At 36.1% G+C, this 26,289-nt stretch overlaps 4 protein-coding genes across 5 annotated transcripts; 2 read left to right on the top strand and 2 right to left on the bottom strand.

Moving 5' to 3' along the window:
• The first annotated feature begins 2,194 nt into the window (after positions 1 to 2,194).
• LOC142546711 (plasma membrane ATPase 1-like) lies at positions 2,195 to 9,883 on the top strand. The gene is made up of 22 exons (XM_075654577.1): positions 2,195 to 2,389; positions 2,484 to 2,539; positions 2,649 to 2,768; positions 2,879 to 2,977; positions 3,429 to 3,566; positions 3,687 to 3,821; positions 3,929 to 4,108; positions 4,332 to 4,538; positions 4,621 to 4,740; positions 4,825 to 4,944; positions 5,077 to 5,199; positions 5,278 to 5,382; positions 5,484 to 5,628; positions 6,328 to 6,492; positions 6,621 to 6,859; positions 7,095 to 7,127; positions 7,220 to 7,301; positions 7,548 to 7,708; positions 8,474 to 8,659; positions 8,742 to 8,924; positions 9,007 to 9,182; positions 9,448 to 9,883. The coding sequence occupies exons 2-22, from the start codon at positions 2,486 to 2,488 to the stop codon at positions 9,542 to 9,544; spliced, it is 2,868 nt and encodes a 955-aa protein (XP_075510692.1). The 5' UTR covers positions 2,195 to 2,389; positions 2,484 to 2,485; the 3' UTR covers positions 9,545 to 9,883.
• A 1,620-nt stretch (positions 9,884 to 11,503) lies between these two features.
• Positions 11,504 to 13,919, bottom strand: LOC142546712 (mitochondrial outer membrane protein porin of 34 kDa-like). The gene is given in 7 exon segments (XM_075654578.1): positions 11,504 to 11,971; positions 11,973 to 12,075; positions 12,199 to 12,407; positions 12,498 to 12,584; positions 12,785 to 12,895; positions 13,560 to 13,627; positions 13,757 to 13,919. Coding segments are annotated over 7 exon segments (831 nt in total). The 5' UTR covers positions 13,806 to 13,919; the 3' UTR covers positions 11,504 to 11,767.
• Positions 13,920 to 14,590: 671 nt separating this feature from the next.
• LOC142546709 (FACT complex subunit SSRP1) lies at positions 14,591 to 19,762 on the bottom strand. 2 transcript variants are annotated; one of them, XM_075654571.1, is made up of 16 exons: positions 19,577 to 19,762; positions 18,755 to 18,940; positions 18,255 to 18,360; positions 17,703 to 17,839; positions 17,472 to 17,555; positions 17,301 to 17,395; positions 17,096 to 17,204; positions 16,851 to 16,937; positions 16,666 to 16,758; positions 16,201 to 16,398; positions 15,945 to 16,090; positions 15,706 to 15,853; positions 15,480 to 15,578; positions 15,221 to 15,400; positions 15,044 to 15,122; positions 14,591 to 14,961 (listed from the first exon to the last, which is right to left on the bottom strand). In XM_075654571.1, the coding sequence occupies exons 1-16, from the start codon at positions 19,628 to 19,630 to the stop codon at positions 14,834 to 14,836; spliced, it is 1,929 nt and encodes a 642-aa protein (XP_075510686.1). In that variant the 5' UTR covers positions 19,631 to 19,762; the 3' UTR covers positions 14,591 to 14,833. The 2 variants fall into 2 exon arrangements, with proteins under 2 accessions (XP_075510686.1, XP_075510687.1); XM_075654572.1 differs by lacking the exon at positions 19,577 to 19,762 and adding an exon at positions 19,295 to 19,313.
• A 1,695-nt stretch (positions 19,763 to 21,457) lies between these two features.
• LOC142546708 (ubiquitin-conjugating enzyme E2 2-like) lies at positions 21,458 to 25,847 on the top strand. The gene is made up of 6 exons (XM_075654570.1): positions 21,458 to 21,628; positions 21,921 to 22,053; positions 22,167 to 22,192; positions 22,733 to 22,822; positions 23,758 to 23,846; positions 25,367 to 25,847. The coding sequence occupies exons 2-6, from the start codon at positions 21,929 to 21,931 to the stop codon at positions 25,493 to 25,495; spliced, it is 459 nt and encodes a 152-aa protein (XP_075510685.1). The 5' UTR covers positions 21,458 to 21,628; positions 21,921 to 21,928; the 3' UTR covers positions 25,496 to 25,847.
• The last annotated feature ends 442 nt before the right edge of the window (positions 25,848 to 26,289 follow it).

The following is a 26,289-nucleotide window of genomic DNA, read 5'->3' as shown; positions in this document are numbered from 1 at the left end:
TGGTATTGGAAAAGCGTGGGTTCGAATAAAAGGAATAAAATAAAAATTTGTTGATCGTTGAAAAATAAATGCCAAGAAATTAATGCATACTTTTTAAATTATTTGATTCTCGAGAATTTCAAAGGTTGGAAACGCATGAAGTCGTGATAGTACGACGGAAAGTACTGATTCTCCAACGCAAAGATGTGAGAGTTTGGTTTTTCTTACATTTCTCGGAAGCTCCCCGGAAGCAACTCGGTGATAAAATGGAATTTTTATTTATTTTTAATTCCATTTCCAAAATTATGTGCTCTTTTATACATTTTTTAATGTAAAATTTTCGTTTAATTTTGTCACTACTTCATCTTGTTTACAAACATCTACTTCATTTTTTTTTTCCACTTCTGCACAATCCTAAAACTTTAGCTTCTTTTTTTTTTGTTAAATTTGATGAGTGTGATTAAAAAAAAATAATAATTTTTGAGAATGACTATAATTGTTAGGTTAATTATTTGAAGTTTATATTCAAAATTAAAGTTGATTTGACATCATTTTTTATAATTATTTTCGAAAATTCCATTTCCCAAAATTAAGATTCGTGAGACCGTCTCATAAGATACCTATTCATTACAAAAAAGCCGGAAAATTTTCCGGCCAGGACATGATGTGATTTTTTAAATTTAATAATTAAAAGTTCATGTCACCATACGATGGCATACAATAGTGACATGCATAAGACGAGGTCTAGTTACTTAAATTAATAAAGTCCGAAACTTCTTAGACATTGGAATTTCTAAAAAAATTCAAACCTTCCTCTATCTTCCATTTGAACTTTCAACAAGTTAATTATATAATATTCAAGTTTAAATGTTTGGGTTTTTGAATAATAATAAGAGAGGTGGTTAAGAATTTGATTTACTCGAGACACACGCGAAGATTTGTACCATGTTCCTCTTAAATTTATCATAAAATACATACTTGAACATTTTGTTAATGTGATTTATATATTTAAAAATTTAAAGGGTTTTTTTTCCTATATATATTTTTGATACTTGATTTCAACGGAGCTCGAGTTCGATTTTGAATATTAAGTGTTATGTCTTATTTTGTCAATAAAAAATGAGCAATCATTCTCTTAAGATTATTTGCCAAGGAAAATTTAAAAAGAAAATCATTTGAAATTCAAAAAAATGAATGGATCGTATGACACAATTAGCTCTCAATCGTAATTAATTAATGTAAAATAATTGATCGTACCGCCTCAATGGACTCAAGAATTGGTTTAACTTACACGTATGTGCTTAATTTAGATATTAAGCTTCTGGCCATTTATTTTCTGGTCCACATGTGTGTTGGGAATATTTTAAATATAAAATTATCGATTATATCATTTTCAAAGAAATCGATTTTTTTGCACAAACGACTTTTTTGTAGCATAAAAACTACTTCCAACATCAATAATTGAGTATCAAATTTAAATGTTGATATTTGCAATTCTATGCAATCGATGGAGAGTAAAATTGCCCAAAACTTTGGGGCAACATTTAATGTTCGTACAAATTAGTGTAAGTTAGGAAAGTTTACATCGTAGTCCAAATTATGACCCACTTCATTATTTTGCGTATTTAAATTATATAAATACGAAATAGTATCACTTTATATTAAAGTAATATAAAGGGGAGGGTGGGGGGTGACGGGACGGAACGGGAACGCAAATAAACAATATATTTGATATGCCACATGTAAAGTAACATTTGTATTTTGTGTATTTGTATATGTGATTTTTTTAAATATAAGGAATTTTTTATAGAAAAATATAAATTATATCTGAGGAATTTTAGTAAGCGTTTTCAACATGGATATAATTTTTCATGCTAAAAAAATGAAAACTATGGTTAGATTATTTCACGAGTTAATTTTGTGAAGTCGGTGTTCAATCCGACCTGATTCATGAAAATATTATATTCATGAAAAGATGATCCAAAACTCTCTTTAATTTAAAAGATAAAATTATGTTGTTACTTATTAAATTTTTATATTAAAAAATAACTATAATTTGTAGATAGTAAAAAAGGAATATTTGTTTTTCTTTTTAGAAAGGAAGGAAAAAGAAAAAGAATAGTTGAATGGGGCTGTACTTGACAAGTACATGTACATGACCATTATTATGACAGGTCACGCAAAATCAAGAAAACCTTTGGTTCCAGAAAAAAGAAAATCATCTGTTCCACCCATATATTCCCCCTTTTCCACCACGCGACATGGGGCGCGCGTCAGCGCGTGCCCGAGAGGTGGGGCGAATATATATGCCGAGCACTCCACAACCGTTTGATTCCTTCCAAATTCCTATTTCCAACCCACCCTTCCTACATTCCTTCTCCGCTCCTTCCCTTTTTCCTCTCCAGATTCAGTGAGATTTTTCAGTTTCATTTTGGCGTACGCACTTTACTCCAGACTGTATTTTTTCATCTCAATTTGTTTTGTTTTGTGTTTGTTTGATGTAGATATGGAGGCGAAGGATGAAGCTATGGAGGCTCTGAAGAGAGAAGCTGTGGATTTGGTTGGACTTTGGATTTACTTCGTTTTTTCTTCGTTTTCTGTATTTTCCGTTGCATGTTGCCGCTGCTTTTCTTTATTTTATTTTATTTTGGTGGATACTACGGTTGCAGGAGAACATACCGATCGAAGAGGTGTTTGAGAATCTGAGATGCACGAGAGAGGGGCTATCGTCTGAGAATGCTAACAGAAGGCTCGAAATTTTTGGTCACAACAAGCTCGAAGAAAAGGAGGTCAGTTTTTCAATTTTTAAAATTTTTTAAAACTTTAATTTTAAGTTCTTTTTTCTACTTGTCACGTATTTTTCTTGTTTATTGGGCGGGAAAAATGTGGATAATTGCAGGAGAGTAAGGTTCTGAAGTTTTTAGGGTTTATGTGGAACCCGTTGTCATGGGTGATGGAAGCTGCGGCAATTATGGCCATTGCTCTCGCTAATGGAGGAGTTAGTGCTTTTCTTTTTTAATAATTGCTACTTTTTGTTGTTCGTGTGTGTGGTGTTCTCCGTTGCTTAATTTGACTATGTACTGTGGAACAAGCAAAGTTGTAGTTGAGTTTCTTTATTACGGGTTCTGTTTGAATACTGTTAAACAACAGAGTATGAATTTTAATAATCGTTTGCTACTCCGGTGGTTGTCACAGTATGAAATGTTTTTCTTTTGGTTTTGTTTTTCATTTCTCTTGGAGTAACTTATTTGCCCGTTTGAAATTAAACTATTTTTGTATGTGTGTCGGTTTTCTCCCCCTTTTTTTGGCATTTGATTTCTGGTCAATGCTGGTTTGCAGTTTTGACAAGCCTTTTTTGGGAAAAAAACGTCAATATTTGTGGAATTTTAATATTTTGCAAAACATTTTTTCGGTTTTATGCATTTAATTACTTGGGGAGTAATTTGCAGGGGAAACCACCAGATTGGCAGGATTTTGTTGGTATCATTACTCTTCTTTTAATCAACTCTACCATTAGTTTCATTGAGGAAAACAATGCTGGAAATGCTGCTGCGGCCCTCATGGCTCGCCTTGCTCCAAAAGCGAAGGTGGTTAAATGTTATTTGGTCTAGTTGCATAACGTGTTTTGTGTAATTTTATGTCCAAATTTTGCATAAATTACAATGATATCATTCAATTGAAAGTATGTTTTAATGACAATTGTGAAGGTCCTTCGAGATGGGCAATGGGTTGAGGAAGATGCCGCCGTTCTTGTTCCAGGGGACATAGTTAGCATAAAGTTGGGAGATATTGTTCCAGCTGATGCTCGACTTTTAGAGGGCGATCCTTTGAAAATTGACCAGGTCCTGCTGTGGCTTATATGCCTTTTCTTATGGTTTATAATTGTAATTATGTTCGTTCTTTTACCTTTTCTGTCGGTCACCTGATTATTTTCTATGTTTTGTTACAGTCTGCTCTAACAGGGGAATCCCTTCCCGTGACAAAAGGCCCCGGGGATGGCGTATACTCAGGTTCTACAGTCAAACAAGGGGAGATAGAAGTAATGGTCATCGCCACTGGTGTACATACCTTCTTCGGAAAAGCTGCCCACCTTGTGGACTCCACTAATCAAGTTGGGCATTTTCAGAAGGTGTGGATTATAAATCCAATTGTTTCACTCAACACCACGATTGAAACATTGATATTACTCTGAAACTATGGGGATATTTTCATTTCATACGTTTATGTTATTTGTTTAGGCAAATTTTGCCATATTTGTTGCCAATCCAATTTAGTGTGTAAATTCATCATTTTCTGCACACTACTACTTTGTTCAAAACTTGGTGTTAATCGTTGATTTCTGTCTGCTGAAGGTCTTGACTGCCATTGGAAATTTCTGCATATGTTCTATTGCCGTGGGGATGATCATTGAAATCATTGTGATGTACCCAATCCAACACCGTCCTTATCGTCCAGGAATTGATAATTTGCTTGTGCTCCTTATTGGAGGAATTCCAATTGCAATGCCCACAGTGTTGTCTGTTACAATGGCAATTGGTTCACACCGTTTGTCCCAGCAGGTACAATGGCTTTGATGTTTTTGTTGAAGCTGAAAGTGTTAAGTTAGAAGTTTTTATATTTATAGATAGTTTATTCTATCAGGGGGCAATCACTAAAAGAATGACAGCAATCGAAGAAATGGCTGGCATGGATGTGCTTTGCAGTGACAAAACTGGAACCTTGACATTGAACAAACTTACAGTTGACAAAAATCTCATCGAGGTCGATAAAATTGTCTATGGAATGTGAATGGACTGGGCGTTTCAATGCCTGTTTTTAATTCCTTAGTCTCGTTTATGATCGCAGGTCTTCTCTAAAGGAGTGGATGTAGATACAGTTGTTCTAATGGCTGCCAGGGCCTCTCGGCTGGAAAACCAAGATGCCATTGATGCTGCCATTGTAGGAATGCTGGCAGACCCCAAAGAGGTACGAAGACATTAAATTACATCCTTTTGAGAATGATTTTATTGGAGATTACATTTTGATCTAATTGTTATTACCATGAACTAACAATGTCTAAGAGAATATTTTTCCTCTGCTTCTAATATATGGAAAAAGGCAAGGGCGGGCATTCACGAGGTTCACTTCTTACCATTCAATCCAACCGATAAGCGTACTGCTTTGACATATTTTGATAGTGAAGGCAATTGGCATCGAGTCAGCAAGGGTGCCCCTGAACAGGTATAATAAAAAATCTGACAACCAAATGCTATGTGTTGCTAAATACTTTTCTGATTAGCTGCACCTTTTTGCTTCTAGATCTTACATCTTGCACATAACAAATCTGAGATAGAACGTAGAGTTCATTCTGTGATTGATAAGTTCGCTGAGCGCGGGTTACGATCTCTTGCAGTAGCATATCAGGTGACCTGTTTTCTCTGATTAATATTTAGTTCTACGTTAATACTGTCCTGTGAATAAGTCCTACCTCTTTTCATTCATTTGACAGCCTTACTGTATTTCAGGAAGTTCCTGAAGGAAGGAAGGAGAGTCCCGGAGGTCCATGGAAATTTATAGGACTCTTGCCTCTTTTCGATCCTCCCAGACATGATAGTGCAGAGACAATCAGAAGGGCTCTGAATCTTGGTGTGAATGTGAAGATGATAACTGGTGAGCGTATAGTTTTACAAGAACGTTTGCTGCCTATGTGCCTTGGTTAATGATTCGCCAAGTAAGAGTTGGAATGAATCGGGCATGTTTAATTGATTGGTCTATCACTTTCTAGTGGAGATCTAGTGAAATTCCTCGCTGGATATCAGTAATCTCCTTGTTCGTCATTAATTGTTTATCTTAATTAGTTCCCCCCAACCACCACGCCACTTGATACAAAATTTCTAAAAGAAATAACTTATCAATGGTCGTTTTAGTTTAGGGTCTTTTATACCTAAGGAATTTTTTTGTTTCCTGCTCTCGGTTAGAAGCCACCGAACTGATGGCAAGGCAGATTGTGGTTCAGGGTTCATTACGAGGAAATGTTTATTTGGTGCTTCTTAACTCATTATTGAACTCTGTATGTCGGTTATCTATTTCCTTAGGGTTTAAGTAATGACTCTCGGTGTCTTGGCATATTTTCTCTGGTTGGAGGTAGGTAGCATCAAAATAGAAGTTCTCAGACCTGTGAAATTTGCAGTTTGTCTCGTGACATTGGTTTTTTAACCTAGTTGTTTTGAAAGTTTTGACTTAAGTAGTTTCTCCACTCGATATTGCACATTTGCACTATCTGGCATTTAGGGTTTCTGACGACTTTTATCTTGTTCGGGTGTACTTCCAGTTGGTATTTCGAAATGATCCATATTTGATTTGCATCAGGTGATCAGCTCGCGATAGGGAAGGAAACAGGGCGACGTTTGGGGATGGGAACCAACATGTATCCTTCATCTACTTTGTTAGGGCACAACAAAGACGAGTCCATTTCTGCCTTGCCCGTCGATGAGTTAATTGAAAAGGCTGATGGTTTTGCTGGCGTTTTCCCTGGTACGGTTCTTTTTCTCTTGATGATGAATTACAAGTACACTTTTCTGATAGTGCCAGCACCGTATTCTACGAGAATAAATACTGTCTTTACGTAATTTAATTTTACTGATTCAAGTTTGCATTTACAGAGCACAAATACGAAATTGTCAAACGCTTGCAAGCCATGAAACATATTTGTGGGATGACTGGTGATGGGGTGAATGATGCCCCTGCTCTCAAAAAAGCTGATATTGGCATAGCTGTTGCCGATGCAACTGATGCTGCTCGTAGCGCATCTGATATTGTCCTGACTGAACCTGGCCTAAGTGTTATCATTAGTGCTGTGCTAACTAGTCGAGCTATCTTTCAGAGGATGAAAAATTATACGGTAAGTTTTTATAATTGATCTTCTTGGCAAGAAGACCAGTCTACTCGTTTTTTCTGGGTTGGGGATTGGAGCTGTTTCTTTTACCTGTTCCACTTCAGTATGTAGACTACCTCATTAGCTATAACCAGGCAATTTTCAATCATTTCCCTTTATGCACAAACACCACCTACTCTGCAGTCTTATGTTGCACAAGTCTGGCAAATCTCTCTTAATAAGCTTGTTTTTTATCATGCAGATTTATGCCGTTTCTATCACAATCCGTATAGTTGTAAGTTTCGGAATTTGTTTACTTACTAACTACGGTGGCTTGACAGTGATTTAGTCATAATCGTGTCCTCTGATATAACTTTTGGTATACAGCTTGGTTTCATGCTGCTTGCACTGATATGGAAGTTTGACTTCCCACCTTTCATGGTTCTGATAATTGCCATACTGAATGATGGTAAATATTTTCCCCTTGCTCCCTCCTTTCATTTTTCAACTATCCTTGCCAGTTAAACCACGCATGTACGATTGCTATCCAGTCTTTGTAATTTGTATTGTTACTCTAGATTCTATAGATTAATCATGGCGAACTTGTGTCCTTTTACCTATGTATTAAAGAAGCACACTAGTGCAGTGCACATGGAAAGATTAGCCATTATGGGAAATATGCTCTGGTAATTCCGAAGCTTTAATTTTGACCCAGGTACTATAATGACAATATCTAAGGATAGAGTGAAACCATCTCCTTTACCTGACAGCTGGAAGTTGGCTGAGATTTTTACGACGGGGATCATTCTCGGGAGCTACTTAGCTATGATGACAGTCATTTTCTTCTGGGCAGCATATGATACAAACTTCTTCACTGTATGTATCGTTTTAGTTCCATCAAATAATGGATGACTATATCTATGATCTGTTCTGCATGTGTTGGACATAATGTTACTTGTGTTCATGGTCATCAAAATTAGGAAATTCAGTAAAAATAGTACCAGTAAAGGGAGTTTCAAAAACAAAAATTTACAGACTGCGTTCAACAAGAAAGGTGGGGTTTTCCCTGCCATTTGAATCTTGGATTTGCTCTGTAAAGAGAGAAAAGAGAGTGCATGTGATTTGCTCTAAAGAATTCGAGACTTTGAGAATTTGAAAAGTGAGAGAAAAAAACTGAGAAAGGGCGGTTACTAAATACGTCTCTTGACCTTTCAAATTTCGGACACGTGGCAGTCCGTGACAAGTTTGAACGTAATAATAGGTCATCCAGCCGTTGCCATGTAGTTTTAGAAACTGAATTCAGCTGGCAGTTGGAAGAGGTTGCTGAAATAAGCTTCATCAATAATCATCGAGTGATTATTGACTGATATCTGAATCTTTCCGTCAGAGATGACTGAGCAGGACTCATAAATGGATAGAAGCTCTGGAGAGTAGAATTCATGAGTAACTAGCCCTAGGAATTGACAAAGTCCAGAAGCTTCAATCTTCTCGAGAACACTCCGAACTGATTTATTGGAGCCAGAGAAAATCGATTCAAAATCGATTATTCTGCCATTCATTATTTGTTTTAAAGTGGCTTTTAAACTAAGTCGAGAACTATGCTCTAAGTCACTTTTTTTGCCTGCATATTCTGAATTACAGAGTGTATTCGGCGTTCAATCTCTCGAGAAAAGATTTCACCCTCACTACAGAAAGCTGGCCTCTGCAGTATATTTGCAGGTTAGCATCATCAGTCAAGCCTTGATATTTGTGTCCAGATCGAGAAGTTGGTCTTTTGTCGAGCGTCCTGGACTTCTGCTCATAGGGGCTTTTCTCGCTGCTCAGCTTGTAAGTGAATTATTGGTCCTTTGTTTCTTAATTGGGGGAAGCATACAGACAACCTGAAAATTTCACTTCTTTTTCATGGCAGGTTGCAACCCTAATTGCAGTATATGCCAATTGGAGTTTTTCTGCGATAGAAGGGATAGGATGGGGTTGGGCAGGAGTTATATGGTTGTATAATGTCGTATGCTATATTCCACTCGACTTCATCAAATTTATCATTAGATATGTCTTGAGCGGAAGGGCTTGGGATCTTGTCTTTGAGCAAAGGGTATGTCGACTGGAACCATAATCTCGTATTTACTGGATCATATTTTTGAAGTTGCTCCATTCATTTTGGGATGATGATGTAGATTGCCTTCACAAGGAAGAAGGATTTTGGAAAGGAAGAACGTGAACTCAAGTGGGCACAGGCACAAAGGACTCTCCATGGACTTCATGCACCTGAGACACAATTTGGTGAACGCAGTAATTATAGCGATCTAAATCAGATCGCGGAAGAAGCTAAACGACGTGCTGAGATGGCAAGGTATGTGTATTAAAGGAACTCCCGCTGGACAATAATTTAAGCCAAAACTGGAAATTTCTAAATTTCTGAACGCGACTTTTTCAACAAGTTATTGCAAATGCCAATTAAAGTAGGGCTATACGACTCAACCTCTAATAAAAAAGACTAAATCTCACCCAAGACACCCAATTAGATTCGCTGGTCTGTTCCTGTTTCGGGCATATGTTTGCTAAATTCCTTCTCTGCTCTATCGTTTCTCACAACTGTACGCTTGGTAATGTTGCAGGCTGAGAGAGTTGCATACTCTGAAAGGGCATGTGGAATCAGTTGTGAAGTTGAAGAATCTCGATATAAATACAATTCAGCAGTCATACACAGTTTGAGCATGACGGGTGCAGCCTACAGGCTAACAGCGTGCGTATATATAGATGAAGTCACATTACTTAATGTCAGTTAAACCTGGGTTTTATTGGTTGTGCCTAGCTCATATCAATTAATGGAGGTAACATCCGTTTTTCCTACTAGTTTCAGTGCATGTTCTTTTTTAGGGAGGGGGGGTGGCGGGCCGTGCTTAGCAAGATTTTGAAATCAGAGAGGTTGAGTGGCCACCCTAAGACACTGCTTGCTTTGTATATCACTCCAAAATGTACTACATAGTCGTTATGCCAATGCTAAATTGGTTTGAAGACTTGGTTTTAAGATTATATGGTATCTTTACGGTCTCTGCATTTTGTTTTCTAAAGGCACCTATAACTTCTAAACGACGTAATTTTTTTTCCTTTCTTTTTTCCCAACTTTGGCCTGTTTACGGTTATTTTTTAATAATTTTATTGTGTATCGACTAATTTACATTTCATTGAATAATAATAAATTATAAAATATTCTGAGTTATTTGTTGATCGATGGATTAAAAATTCCCTATTAGCTGATAAATGGAATTTTTATGATTCCAGTGCTATTTATTTTTTAAGAGACTGTATTTTATTATAACCACCCAGGATACATTAACCGGAAAATAAAATATCAGTTCTCATACCAAATATCCACGTGATAATATGAAATTCAATATCCCCAAAATTTACCTTTCAAAGAAAATAAGAATAATTTGTCACGGCAAATTCTGCATTCCTCGTCCTCTCCATTGTGGAATCAATTTTCTTGGTTTCTGAAACCGCTAGGCGCTATGACGGTTATCTTGGATACACGCGTTTTTGGAGCAAAATTGTTTTCCTTCAAAAAGAAAAATCTTTTGTTAAAAATTTGTATTTAGACGGGTTTTTCTGAAGGAAACATTATCTAATCTAAAATCTAGAGAGAAAAAGTTTAGAATCCGAAAATCTGATTCTAAAAAGATATTTAGTAAGAACCAAATATAAATATAATTACGATGTGATCGAGGATTTTGTTAATTGTCCTCTCCGCCTATGCCTAATGCCGCAAAATCAATCGTCGATATGGAAAGTGGAAACCAAATTTGAAGATCATCCCGTGGAACACCCGCACAATGAATTTACAAGGACCTCAACAAACTAGCATCTGATCACTGATCGAACAAATTTACAAAAGAAAAGACAGGAAAAGCTTATCTGTACGCAATGGAACGACGATTTCAGCCCCAAGATATACGGCCGGGATCTAACAATGAGATCGTAAACTCATCGAACACATTCGGAGGGAAAATTTTGATAGGAGAAATGTGTAGGGAAAATTTTGATAGGAGAAAGTGCGAGTATTAGGTCATAAGTGGACGAACCGATTAGCTAGATTGCTTGCAGGAGTTCAAGTGGAGTTTCCAGCACTGATACGAGCGGGAAGGCACTCTCTGAGGCGACGATACAGGTGACTAGACATCGTGATCAGATGACCTCCGTTTCTCCTCCGCCGAAAAGGTTAGAAGTAGTCATTCTTTCTTCAAGTTTTACTTCCTAGTCTCCGGCGGAATAGCAGAGATTTCGCGTAACGAAGTGAGTGCGTGAAATGCGACCCGATTGTCAAACAGTCAACGCTATATAAACTCACTGACATTTAGGTATTGAACGGGCCTTACCAAGAAAGCCCATTTGTGAAATTATGGACATACAGGCCCAAACAAATTCATATCAGCATATTTCATCTTTGTAAAATCTTTACATAAATTACGAATGAAGCTTTCTTTGGTTTCCATAATGATGAAAGTCCAAAAAAATTGTTAGTAACGCAAACAATTGAGCTTCTACTCCTTTCAAGGGGACACTTTTCAGAGAAATATCGGTATCAAACGTAACAACAATATAATTTACTAATCTTGGACGTCACTCCAAGATCCGATAAAACACATTCTCTTCTAATAAAGCAATCACACGTAAGGGAAACACATCACTTCAACTTAGACAGAAAACCTCGAGTCTCAAATTTATAAGATGTTTTATCAAAGGAAAGAGGAAAACTGCATTGATGGGAGAAAATTTCAGAAGCCAACTGGACACCGCCATACTAGTTCGGTGCACCAAAAAGGGAGAAAGAAAGGATAACTACCATAGCAAAGTTTGAGAACCGCCATTATTTCTAAAATCACCAATATAGTCCGCCAAAAAACGAGCAATACAACGGTCTTTCATACCCGCTCATCAAGGCTTCAGAGCCAAGGCCAGACCAAACTTGGCACTTTTGTCGATAGACTTGGTATCCACTTCAGTTGAAATGGTGATGAGGGACTTTGGGCGCCATTCATGCTGGATTAAAGCACTTGCCTTGCCAAAGTGGTTGACACGTGCTTTCACAGTGGTCAGTGGATCCAATGAATGCTGAGTGCCGACGGTGATGGTATTCTCAGTTATTCGAAAAGCTGTGGGTCACCTCCGCACCAACCGCAGTGTTGGTCAATGGGTTCACAGTGTGGTAATATGATGCACTCAGGGTGTCACCCTTGTCGTTCCTGAAGCAACATCAGTCCGATATTTACTAGAGATAAACTTTATGATACACCATTCGAATGAAATAGCCTTCGATGAAACTAGAAGAAGTGTGAAATCTACAAAAAAGCCAAAAATAAACTCACAGAGTTAAAGCAGCAATAAGGTCAGTATTTGTAAAGCTTGCTCCAAAGTTCAATTTGGTTAAGGCTCCTTCTTTGGTATCAAAAGAAAGATCGCTCCCAAGAGCAACAGAATTGTTTCCCAGAACACCAGATAAGTTAACAATGGGATTGGCAGTCAACCCTATGCTTGAGCTTATCCCAGCGTAATCATGCAAGTATTGAAGCTCCAGCTACAATTATCAAAATACAAACAGAATCAGGTCAAATGCCCCAAGCTACAGTCCTTGACAAGGGCAGAGACTACGTAGGTTTTAGCTTACCTTTCCAGACCTTTGGTCAGGAACTCTAAAGCTTAAGATGGTTTTCAGCCCAGGAGCAGGCTCATCAACAGTGATGGTGGTTAAGAGCTGAAATTCATTCCATAATTAGTCAAGTGCTTAAAAGGATGCATAAATTTAATCTATAATTATTAAACGAATTGTTTACATTACAGCATAAGAAAGATGACTGAGATACAAAGTATTTAACCACAAAAGAATAACAAGTATTGGTAATTAAAGATGTTGTGTTTCATGATAAAAGCAGGGATGTAGATGAAAGAACATACATTGGAGGAGGTATCCACTTTAAAATCAGTAGTGATGTTTTTGTGCTTCAACTGAGTATTGATATCAGCCAAAAACAATTCACCTTTCTTTGTTCCGGTAGAAGTTAGAGTCTGCAAACAAAGCATTAAGATTCATCCAGATCCATAAACACAGCAGAATAAAAATACAGCTAAATTGTAAGAAAAACTGTGCATCCCCCAGAACAGATCCATCCCACCAGATGACACCACCTATAAATCAAACCATCTACCCAAAAGGACTTCTAGTTTGAAAATCAAATCCTTAAGCATCACAAAATTCTTCAATAGGAAAAGCATTTAAACTTCTTCAAGCATGATTCAATTTAATAAATGCAAGATGAATAAAATCAGCTACTTCATTAATGGATATGAACCAAATACCAGCTTCAGCATTACAATTCATGCATCCACACCCCACACAGATGTGACACAGAGTATAGACGAGAAAACATGTAAATATAAACACTATACTCAACAATTCCAAAAACAAAGTTTAGAAGAATGATTTACATTGCACGAGACATGTCAAATGAATTTAATGTGTGGAAATCAAATCATTTTAGTATAGAAAATCCAGTTAGGATTCTTCGTTTCAAATGGTGTTCTAAACATACATACATCGGAAACATGTGTCTTGTAGCCCAAAATTACAAGTCAAAATTTCAAAATAAACCATTCAGAGACGATTATGTAGCAGAAAAAATAAACCGATTCTACTTTCGAAACAAGAAAACCCCCATAAATCAATACTCACTACTCCAGTGGGCGAGTAGGTGGTGATAGTAAACTTCTGGTCAGCCTGATAATCCTTGTTCAGAAGATCTAATTCCAACAAATAAAATTAGTAGAAAAGAACCAAAAGAATTACCAGCAAAATGTAACAGAAAAAATTGAAGAAAGGATATCCAACATTCATCAAAACCATAACAATGAAGAAATGAAAAGCCAAACCTCGAGCTCTTTTGCCAATGTCGGAGTAGAGACCCGGACCCTTGCCCATGGTTTCCTTGCCGAAAATGGGAGCTCGCGAGGAAAATAGAGAGAAAATGAATGCTGTGAGAGAGAGAGAGAGAGAGAGTGATATTTCTAGAAGCGAAATTATTATTATTATATGGAGAGGTGAAAGCCCTAATTTTTTGAAAGGTGTGATGTGTCATGTGTGAAGGTGGTGCAATTGGAATCTCAGCCGTTGATGAGATTGGGGTGTGCGACGGGTGGAGCGAAGCCGTTGATTTGGCTGAGCGCTAATTTCTTTGGCAATAAGATAGGTACAAATATGTATTGTCCCTCGAGAAATTACAGCTTTTTTATAGTAATAAAAAACAAATTTTAAAAAATTGTTTGGGTAAAATGTAAACACTTGAACTAAGAGGAACGATTTGATAAAGAATTTCAAATTTATTGGTACTTCAAATAACAAAACGTCATTTATTTTGATTTCGACAGCAAAACCATTTTTCCCCCAATAACCAAAATTCCTATAAATTTTAGGATCATAATTGTGAAATCAACTCTCGTCCAATTTTGAAAATTGAACATATGTCAGTCCAGTAAAGTCATATATCATCATAATTTTACAATTGTGAAACAATACCAATTACAATTTACAAACAGATCAGTCCAACTTGCCATAGATCTTCCACAATCTTAAAACTACTTGCAAAATTTTGAATAAGTAATAGCAATATGTTACAAAACATCATTCAATATTTAAGTTTACCAGCAAAAAAACCTTTTTCGATCAAGTACACTGCAACGATATTTTTTTAATTATCATAGAAATAGTTACGGAACCACCTTCAAATCTGTCTTTGACATAAATACAACAAATGCAACAATCGTACTACAGCATTTCATAATTTTAAGGGCGAAAATTTGTTCAAGAGCCTACGGCACCTGGTTGGAAAACCAACATATATTCTCAGCTAAACAAAATTAGTAGATATTATATTTCCCAGAGCAGAGTCTTGAACCAAGTACATACTGGCCTCATGACCTCTGAAGCTATGGGACGACCCATCAGGACTCTTACTCACTGTCAGATTCTTCTGCCAACCCCATGGTTGAGGCCTGTGGGTTCTTGTAGCCCTTGATTTCCTCGCTATAACGTTTTTTATCCGCCCGTGCTTTTGCTTCATATGGGGCTTTGTCCTCAGCTGCAGATCAACAACACTAGTGTGAGGACCAAAAGTTGTAATTCTACGAAGTTACCAAGAAATAAATGCCGTGGTATGATACCTGTCAGCTTATTCCACCTATCCCCAAGTTCTTTCCCAACCTCCGTGAATGAAATCCCAGGGTTGTTTTTCTTCACATTCTATGTCACAAAAGAAACATGGGTTCCGTGACCATAAAATTGAGTCTTTGGAAGTATAAGTCAAGAGAATATGATTTCAGAACTTATCTTAAACAAACCTCTCTTTCTGTTTGGGAGAAGAACATAAAGGCGCTGATGGCCCTCTTTGGTGCATTTGGGTCCTTTTTCTTCTTCTGTTTCTTCTTCTTTGACCCATCTTCGTCACCATCTTTAGTTTTTTTCCTACTTGACGATGCTTTGAAAGAAGGCTCTTTCTTGAGTTTCTTTTTAATTGGTACCTAAATCACCATCCATCGATGGAGTCTCAACATACGGGGAAGAAACTGAATCACATGTGGAAATTATTAGTAAATTTACCTCTTTTTCCTCTCCACTGTCACTGCCATCAGATCCTCCTTGCCCTGAATCATCTGTAGGGGAGCCTCCATCATCCTTGTCGGCAACAAAATCTTCATCCTGCGAAGATTTCAAACTCGAGATATTACAATTCAAAAGTTAATTTTGTGCACACCAATAGCATGTCCGCTTTGATTGCCATTGTAGAGCCTAATATATAAATTATTCAAGAAAATGACAAACTTACCTCTTCATCGCTCTCATCTCCAGCTGCTTCATTCTTGATGCGCTCAAGATGCGGGTCAACAGCATCATCATCATCACTCTGCAGAACAGCTGCTACTCCCTCTGCAGTCTTGGCACTCCCCAAGTTCATAATCTTCAGGCCCTTGATACTGTAACAACGAACTAATACAGTCAGAATTTAACAAGAACGACTCTTTTCTGATGGGAAAAATAAACAACCAGTAAGAGAGATGTACTGACCTAATGAAGTCAAAAAGTGAATGGTACTCATTTCTTTGTATGTTTCGGAAAAGGTGCTCCTGCTCAGTCTTAAGTCTAATGAGAAGATCAAAGTAGTGCATATTTGAACCTCCAGCAGTATGCCTCTCAAACTCTACGTAGTCAATCTAGATTAATATCAAAACAGCAAACACATCAACTTCTGCAAAACAAATACAAGCATATGATACATATAGCTGCATGAGAAAATATTTATAATTATAATTGCAAATTTTACCTCCTCGTGAAGAATGAGAGTGGGTGGTTTGGGTAAAAAGAAAAAGCTCTTTTCGAGGGGATAAAGAACTCCATCTTCAGCTTTCAGGGATGACTTCACAGCATAGCCATCCTGATTGCTGCGGAAATTTCCAGGTTTAGTGATTTTGGCGCCAGACAAACCACGAAGAATTGTAATAAAGACTTCATGCACCAGTCCCTGATATTTTTTAAAAAATATATCATGACAACCATCATCAAGGTGAATTCACTGTAAAATCATAACTAGTTTCAAGTGCTACACAATCATGACTCCAACTTCCCATGTATTAATGGGAAACACCCACTATTGACGGAGGAGCCACTAAATCTTAAGTAGAAGAAAGAAAAAGGAAAACAAAAAAGACAGTGTTTCTTTCAAATGAAATAGTCAAAACTGAAAGGCAAACCCAAACCCAAGAAGGTAAGAAACAGATAAGGAGAATACCTTGTGTTCCGGATTAAGCTTGTCCTTATACTTGGTCTGGTAAAGTTCATCACTCATAGACAAGGTGGTGTCCATAACAGAGTCTGTCTCAAACTGCAGAAGTTAACAAGTATCTCAGAAAATGGTTAAATTTGCATCCTTGCATTTTTATGGTGAATATTAAAATATTTGAAAGGAATAACTACCTGCATCACTATATGTGGATATAAAGTTTGGCCCTTCCGAATTGGCGGGTCAAGAGTAACAACCACAAAGGTGTGAGGTTGGTTAGACTGCAGTAGAGAAAACGACAACACATCAGATCAGATGCAAACAATGACGATCACCAAACTATTTATAGAAATGAACCAAAGAGCAGGAAAGCATATCCATGATATATTCACACACACAAATTTATATAGAGGCTTTAGAAAGAACAGAAGCAAAGAACCTTAGGCAACCAAAAAACACGAACAACGCTGCTGTACTGAATTTTGAAATCATTAGCTTGCCCTTGGAGACGCAAAAATGAGAGATGAAGTTCAACATTGTATCGTCCCCTAAGAGAAAAGAACATCTATGTTGGACATCATGCATTAGAGAGAAATAACTGACACTGAATCAGTAGATCATGGTACCAGCTCAGAATTACCTACCTAGGAGTAAGGATGGCAATTCCATCAAAAGTAACGACAGATTCTTCACCTCCGGCTCCAACATCAGCCATTGACACTATCTTGTCTCGGAACACCTACATCAAGAATAATTTCTTATACTGAGTTTTTTATCACCCAACAAGTCCAGGTCAAATTTCCATGTAGAATTACCTGAGCAGAAGGGCGATTTTCATCACCGATGAATTGAGTGTTTGAATTTGGGATGTGAAAACTGATTTCCATTAAGGAATCTTTCTGTAAAACAAGTACTTTGTAAATTTGCTAGTAATAAAAAAAGATATCTAATCAGGGTTATCATTCATGTGATGCATAATAAACTCACAAAACGATTGCAGTTGGGGTGTGTAATCGTGAAGAACAAGATAGTTATGAAGTAAATACCTCATTAGCTCCAGTTGTGTCATCCACATGAAATTCCAACATGACATCATTTTTCCCTTGAAGTTGGGTCTGTGCAACATCAGCTAAAGATATCTCAAATGCTTGCTTACCACCAACTAGAAATGTGAGTGTATTACCTGGGGAAAAAATCAAGACATGTGAACTCCATGGTCTAATAATCACATCTTAAACAATATGGAAGGCATACAATTCCAAACCATCTCACTAAAACACAAAACATTACTTCAATTCTCCATGTGTAATAAAAGATGAAGGAAATGCGGAAAGTCAGTTTTCTTCACACAAAAAAAACATCTGTCATGTTTATCTTGCATAACTTTTAGAACAGTCATATGTTCATCAAAGAAATGGCAAATTTTAATACCAATCAATCCCGATTCATGATAGAAAATTGAAGAATAAGAAAAGTAACTGAGTTATTTCGACAACAATTACCATAACAGCTTGTTTATATAGACAATAACACGACACAATATGAGTGAAAAAGGTAGAGACAGGTATAGATCCTATGAATTTAAAAATTTCGCATACCATTTAAATCAACATCTCCCCAATTTTTCCCACTCACAGCGAGCTGTTTCTCCTCTGGTGTTTTCCCATAATTGGATTGGAAAAACGCAGTCAGACCGGCAACATCCTGCATAAAAAGTACCTTCTAAAACACAAGGTAGAGCTCTTTCTGCGTAAATGAACCAACCCCATAACAAAAGAACTGGGAACTATGAAAGACAATAATTTCGACATTGAATTTTGTGTTCAGAAGATTTGATGATAGAAGATATGGTTGTGAAACATAAGGAGTGCAATAGAACGGATGGAGAACTACATTATAAGTTATAACGAGACAACATGTATAATAAAGATCTTCGCTAATTAACAATTTCCAAACTTAATTGATGGAAAAAATAATAAATGGCTTAAAGAATAATTAAACTCGGCTTGAGAACCAAGAAAAGCAACATAGCTTCAAGAATTCATAACATGAGATAAATAGAAATAAGAAGTAGACAAAGGCACGAATAGGATTTCACCTGGTCCCGAAAACCTGTAAATTTATAGTGAAGACCATCTTTGGTTCGGACACCTAGTTGATTAGATCGAGGGACCTTCATCCAGGTAAGGGCGAGCAACTCAGATTTATCAACTTCCACAGCCTTGCCACCTCCTTGTTTCTTCCATACTATCCCACCGGAGTGAACTTTAAGTTGACCAGGATTCTGCAGTTGTAACAATATTTCAAATTGACTTTCACCAACCAAAAGAAAAGGAACAACAGGGTAATCTGTTATTCTAGGATGCAACTACTGGGACATTAAATTAATGACTATCGAGAAACAAATCCTAGAGGAAGGATGAGGCAAAAATAATTGAAGATTCTTCTTACTCTTATTCAAATAAACAGCCAGGGCTAGAAAAAAAAACTAGCTTCCGATTATGATACTCTGGGGAAGTTATTTAGATTTCCGTATTGTGCTATCGCAATCAACTGGGAATCGCTTACTTTGAAGAAAACGCAGAGTGACATATGCAAATTTAAAACACTACAGATCACCCTAAATTCAAATAAATACCCGAAAAACAACGCCATTGACGATTTTATCACGAAACACACCAACAGAATTAAACACCAACAATTCCACACAAGCCCTGGAAAATAAACGGAAGAAATAATCTCAAAGAAGGGGGAGAATTACTCTTCCGAGCGAAACAAAAAAAACATAAAAAAATCAAAGGCAATTATTAGGGCTCATAATCACGAAGAGGCAAGAAAACAAACACCACGCCTAAAAAAGAAAAAGAATTTGCGAATCAATAAAACTAGACGAGGAAAAAGGGTAAAACTCTGAGATTACTGTTCCGCCACGACCGCCAAGAGAGATACTGTTGAAGGAGTGACCGTCCGCCATTGCCAATTTTTGAAGGTAACGGAGGGTTTAGGTTTACATAGAGCGAAAGATTCCGAAGCGCGAAAGGATATTATTCAGTTAGGTCGGTGCAGTGAACAGCGCGCAATCTCGAGCACTTCTAAACTGGGCCCGTAGCCTGATTTCTTTTATTTTATGGGCCACTGCTTAATAAACTGTGACATGCCTTTAAAATTTATCACGGTCTCTTCTCTCCACCAAAAAACAAAAAAGAATAACCCTATTCTTCTTTTTTTTAAAAAAAAAAATATACAAATAATAATGATAACCCTATTCTTTCAGATATAATTTTGTTATTTTTATTAAATTAAATAATATATATATATAGAACTATAGAAGGTACGAGTTTTATAATAAATAAATGTTTTGTGTTTAATTTTAAATTATAAAACTCAAATACTTAAAATAATGAAAGTTTATTCAAAGATGTGCTTATAATTGGGTTTCAATGGTGATTTTCTGATGCGAATGTGTTGCTTGATAATTTGATTTGGGATGTCTAGCTGGATTTCTAGCATGTTATATTTTAAACAAATTTCACGTTCATTGTTGATGCAGTTTCTTCAAATTTTATGGATTTCAATGAGTTGGATCAATTATTATAAGAGTATGTCTCTTGTGAGAAGTTATCACCAATCTTTATCTGTGAGACGGGTTAACTCTATCGATATTCACAATAAAAAGTAATAATCTTAGCATAAAAATTAATATTTTTTCATGGATAACTCAAATAAGATATTTGTTTCATAAAATACGAGACATACGATGGTATCACACAAATTTTTGCCTATTTCTAATTGTTGTTTCCTTTTTAACGATAACTTACTTGACAAGTTTGATTTCATATGATACAAGGTAATGTGGTGGCAATTCATTTTCCAAGTAAATGCTATTACCATTTCTATTTTTATTCATTTAAATGGTGGTAATAAATTGTTTTGAATGGTGGTCATAATTTCCTATTAATGGTGTGTCAATTCATTGGTGTATATAAAACTCTCTGCATTACATTTGACAAGAGATGAGTGAAAATCTCAATATAGTGCATATATTTTATTCGAATGGTCAAGCCAAATTCTCAATTATTATATCTAGTAGTTCATCTTCTACGGTTATCGTGACAGGATACAAGATCGTGACGGTTCAATTTCAATATCATAAACATTGTCTTAGTTTAATTTTTTAGAAAAAAAAAAAAGCAGTACAAACATGCATATTTTTTAAAATTGTTACAGACTTTTAAAATTAGAGAAAAACTTGCGTGAGACGGTCTCATGAGTCGTATTTTGTGAGACGGATCTCTTATTTGGGTCATCAATGAAAAAATTATTATTTTTTATGCTAAGAGTATTACTTTTTACTGTGAATATCGGTAGGATTGACCTGTCTCACAGATAATGATTTGTGAGATCGTCTCACCATAGACATATTCTTAAAATTATATGTACATGTTTTATGTACAAAATAAAGTTGTTGACCTAGAATAGATTTTGTTATTGTAATCACGAAGATATTTTTTATCTTCACTTTCAAGATTTAAAAAAATATATAATTATTGCAACTTGATATTTTTTAACTTCTAAATATGTTTATATCAATAGATAGAAAGTATTAGAATTTGAAATTTTTTTATATTTTCAAACGGATTAATATATTTCAAATTGATATTTTTAAACTATATATTGGAAATCAATATAGATCTAAATTCTAAACAAAGGATTTCACGAAATTAATTTAAAATTCTATAATCACATAGTCGAAGTCACCAATAAAAACAAACACTTAAAATTTGATCTGTTAAAAAAAATTAAGAAAATCAGACAAACTTCGACAGCTTATATACGACGCGAGCTAAAAAATTTATATGCCATTTCAGTGCATACATATATATTTATATTTATATTTATTTATTTATCGTGTGATGCTAATAAAGTGATTCAGAGAGGAAAGGGGAGAAAAGTTAGCAGCACTGAGTTTCAGGTAATTTTCTACTGTTTGGGATCGATTTTTGATTTGAGAGCCTGTGTGGAAAGCTGCGAATTCATGCCTATGGATCCAAGGGTTTCGTTTTTTTTAATGATTTACTATATTATCTTTAGGTAATCGTGGTATTTGGAAATCGTAGCCTTAAGATGGAAATGGAAACGAGTATATTTCAGTTTGAATTGATTTTGTCGTATGTTTTGATATCTGAGGCTTATTTATCTGGATTGGAATGCGTTAGAAGATCATTATAATTGAAAATACGATGTTTAATTGGTGGTGATTATAGGCGGCGGGATGTCGACGCCATCAAGGAAGCGGTTGATGAGGGATTTCAAGCGGTTACAGCAGGATCCTCCGGCTGGCATCAGCGGCGCGCCATATGATAACAACATTATGCTCTGGAACGCGGTTATATTTGGGTATATCTTGCAATTTGTTCTTTTTTTTTTTTTTTTTTTGCTTCTCGTTGGCGATCAATTTAGAAATTACCATATTTTTACTGGACCTGTTATGGCTATTTTTGTTATTGCAGGCCAGATGACACTCCTTGGGATGGAGGTGGAACATTCTATCACTGAGTCTATTTCTCATCGGAATTTATGGATGATTGATGCTCTGATAGGATTATTTCTCTCTCTTTACTTATTTTAGAGTTTGCTTATAACCCTAGATTTATGCTCTGAAGTTATTTCTACTCGTGCAAATGATACTCGACTTCATCAACAGTGATCATAGTTCATTTGGTCTGACAAATTTTTTTGTGTCATTGCAAATTTGAAATTTAGGGTTTTGGGGAAGTGTTGCCTTGGGTGGCGTTTGGTGTGGCGAGTTTTTGTTTGGTCTTTGTAGCCTCGGTTGCAAAAGATCTCGTATTCCAAAGCTCTTCGATTCAGATATACCATTGTATTGAAATGAAACAAATCCAAATACTTTTCATGCCTCTTATGGTGCATTATATCAGACATGCTTTCATTTTTCCAGTGGGTTATTTAAGCTGTATAATGCATTTCTACAAAAAGACTTGATTAGAATCTTGTTAAGTTTTATTGACATTTTCTAATTGTTGTTTGTCTCAACCATTCAATTGTTTAATACTAGGTACGTTTAAGTTGACAATTCAATTCACAGAGGATTACCCAAATAAACCCCCAACAGTGCGGTTTGTATCTAGAATGTTCCATCCCAACAGTAAGTTACTGTAATATTTCATTGCTTGGGTTTAATTTTTTTGCATGGTTCCTGGTCTGGCTATCTTTTCTTTTGAATGCTCACCAGCTAAAATAGACGATCTACGCAGCTCATATTAGAAAATTATCTAATCATGCCAACCCAGGCCTTTCATTAGAAGAAACAGTGCCTGCTGTTAAAAAAATTGTGTGAAGTAGCTGCTGCATCCAGTGAGTACTGGCGTTGGTCTTCTTGGTTGCTTTTTCGTTTTGTTCAAATTTATTACTATGAATGTAGGTTGTGATGCCATTTCTCCAATATGCTATCCAAACTTCATGCCTTAAGAGAATCTTAATTAATTGATTATCCAGGGTATTGTTGTCAACTTTACTTGTATATAGTTCTGTTTGGTATTTTGTGTTTCCACTCCCTCAGTAGCACAAGGGCCAAGTTCTTAGGTAACAACATTCCTTAGTGGAAATGTGTTATGGATATGAAGGAGGTTATTTAAACTAACTATTATTATTCAATACCACACGTTTCTCCTGCTTCGGTTTATTTTGTTGCTGCACAATGGAACTTCTGTTTCTTAATGAATTCAAGAATTGTTTTTTTTTTAATAGTCAAAATTGGCCTCTTCAACATCTTCAAGTAAAGCTTCTTAGGTCTCATATTCAAATTCACTAGTTTTTGTGCCTCCCGATTTTCTGTGTCCCACAGGTTTCTATTATCATTTTTTTATCAACAGATATTCTGTGAAAAATTGGTAGACACACATTTCATACAAATTTGTTGCTGAAAGTCACTTACCAGTTGCGTCTAGACTAAACTAATCTAATGCTATAATATGGAATCATGATTGATAATTTGTTCCAAAATATCATGTTGAAACATGATCGACCGAAAACATTTATTACGCAGTTATCATGTTGTCATTCACTTCTGTTGTTGATCAGTTTATGCAGATGGAAGTATATGCTTGGATATTTTGCAAAATCAGTGGAGCCCAATATATGATGTCGCTGCCATACTTACATCTATTCAGGTACACTAAGGTCGAGTGTGGTTTGTGTGACGGAGATAAATGTGATTGTTTATTTGGACAATAAAAAATATGATGTTTGTCATTGAGATTGATATCTATTTTGACTTTCATATGATGTTTGTCAGTGAGATTAATATCTCTTTTCTGTACTCCATTTCTTTTATTAGCTTTTCATAAATCCCAACAATAGAAATCACAGACAGATTTCTGTCATCAATCACCTCTTTACCGTTCTTAATTTCTTTATTAGTTTTCCCTTTTCTCCTCATCTCCTCCCCTTCTATTCCTCTCCTTCAAAAATGATGGTTGGTTGCTTTGGTAGATGCTAAAGAAGCTTTGAGAAGATTTTTTTTGTGGAGGGGGGAGGGATGCGGGTAGTGAGGTGGTGGATGAGCAATGGTGCTGGCAACAATGGAGGTGGGTGTGGAGGAAAGAAGTGTGGGATAGTGTAGCCGTCCTTTGTGCCATTTGGATTGAAATCGAAGATAAATTATATGAAAATTGGTGGAAGTGAAATTGATTCCCTATTTCGATTGCTGATCCTACTGCAGCCACAGAGCTGCTGGCCCTATCGCCCTGCCATTGTACCCTGACAAGGAAATAAACACGGTAAAGATTGGGTAGGAAGGCAATTTTGGTTGTCATTTTAGTCGAAACTAGATTGTGGGATGAAAAATCACTCCAATAAAAATGGGCAGACAATCACTAATAAGTGGTAGTTGACACTGGGCCCATAATTATGCGAGTCGAAAAATTCAAACCAAATACTTGATAGGTTGGATTTTTAATCTAGGCAACTAAATGCAACCCAAGGCTATAAAGTGGTACATAACATATTTTCTCTGCTTCACCGGGCATCAACTATTTACAATGAAATTTTCTACTAAAACAAAATAATGAGATCTACTGTAATTCTTTCTCCTAAAAGTAGGATTTGATTGACAACATGCAGGTGTCTGGAAATTGAGTTGATTTTTTTAATTTTATTGTAACATGAATGTTGATATCCAATTGAAGTTATGCGTATCCTCAATAATGATGTAAACTTTTGCTTAGCGAGATAGATGATCTAGCTTTTGTTTTCAATTTCTTCATCTCTCGTCTGAAACTAAGCCTACAGGCCATTTACGTTGTTTGCAAACGGATTTCTTGGACTTTTAGAATTCCCACGATCATTATCAGGAATTAATCATATGAAAGAAACTATATTTTGTTTGTTATTTTGCCTGGTCAGAATTGACATAAAGTTGTTTTTCGCCTCTCAGTTTCCCTGAAACAACATCGGGTATAAGCTGCCTTGATTAATAAAATTGATGTTCGTCGTTATCTTTCAGTGTTCCACTATTGTAAAGAAAAGCTAATAAAATTTTCAGATCTGATGGACGGGATAAAATTTGATGAATGGACTAATAGGTTGTGTTTCAGATCTCTCCATGAAAAAGGATTTGCTGAATCATGTTTCTTTCTGTTAACTCCAGTGGTGATTCAAACATCATCTTTAATTTAATATTTTCTTACAGTCATTGCTTTGCGATCCAAATCCAAACTCACCCGCAAACTCTGAAGCTGCTCGATTGTTTAGTGAAAACAAGCGTGAATACAACAGGAAGGTGCGCGAAATTGTCGAGCAGAGCTGGACAGCAGACTAGTGTTTCCATCTCAAGGACATTACGTGAGATTGCACTGATGGGCAAGGTTCATCCTGCAAGGTCCTTTTTCCTGTTAGAGTGATCTTTGTTTCTGTGAAACATTGTTTCAGTGTTATTCCTACATTACCGACTCTTATAGTTTGCAAAGACACTGTTATGATTGTATTAACTATTACATACTCAATTTCAGGGCCCTGAGTTTCATCTCGATATGCTTTGGTGCTCGTGTGTGTAATGCACATAATAACATCTTTTAGCAGCTTGAGTGAACATGTGTTGAGCCGTCTGATTTTTCCAATCAATTTCTCGAGTATATGTTTAAGGACGAGAATCTAGATTTTCCGGTGAATAACCCATGAGATAATCTCTTAATAGAGTTAACCCATTTCTAGTTTCATAGGCGAGATCGGATACTTCTCTTACCTGCTGGTTTTGACGACTTCTTATAAATTTTTGTGCTGAAGGGCTTGTATTCAGCTGGTGGAAATATTTCTTCAGGTAAGAATTTCGTAATATTCATCACACCAGTTCAGATATCTTGTTTTAGATGGTATTCCATCTCCTTTATAAATGTAAAATTTTATGATTTGTATCAGTTTCTGCATCACGGAGCTGATAACATGAACATACATACGTCGGTAAACATGGCCATAGGAGTAGCAATATTAAGCTGTCATCATGAGATGGATTATTGTCAATCAATTCTTGGACCACTCTTTATGTTGTGTTATCTCAAACAGACAGTTTTATTTTAAATCACCAACCATGTAAGATTGTATCATCTCTAACTACTT

Source organism: Primulina tabacum, chromosome 5 (genome assembly GCF_025594145.1).
Source record: "Primulina tabacum isolate GXHZ01 chromosome 5, ASM2559414v2, whole genome shotgun sequence".
In the NCBI taxonomy this organism is placed as follows: domain Eukaryota; kingdom Viridiplantae; phylum Streptophyta; class Magnoliopsida; order Lamiales; family Gesneriaceae; genus Primulina; species Primulina tabacum.
The sequence above is the reverse complement of the archived record's forward strand: the minus strand, read 5'-3'. Positions and strand labels throughout refer to the sequence as shown.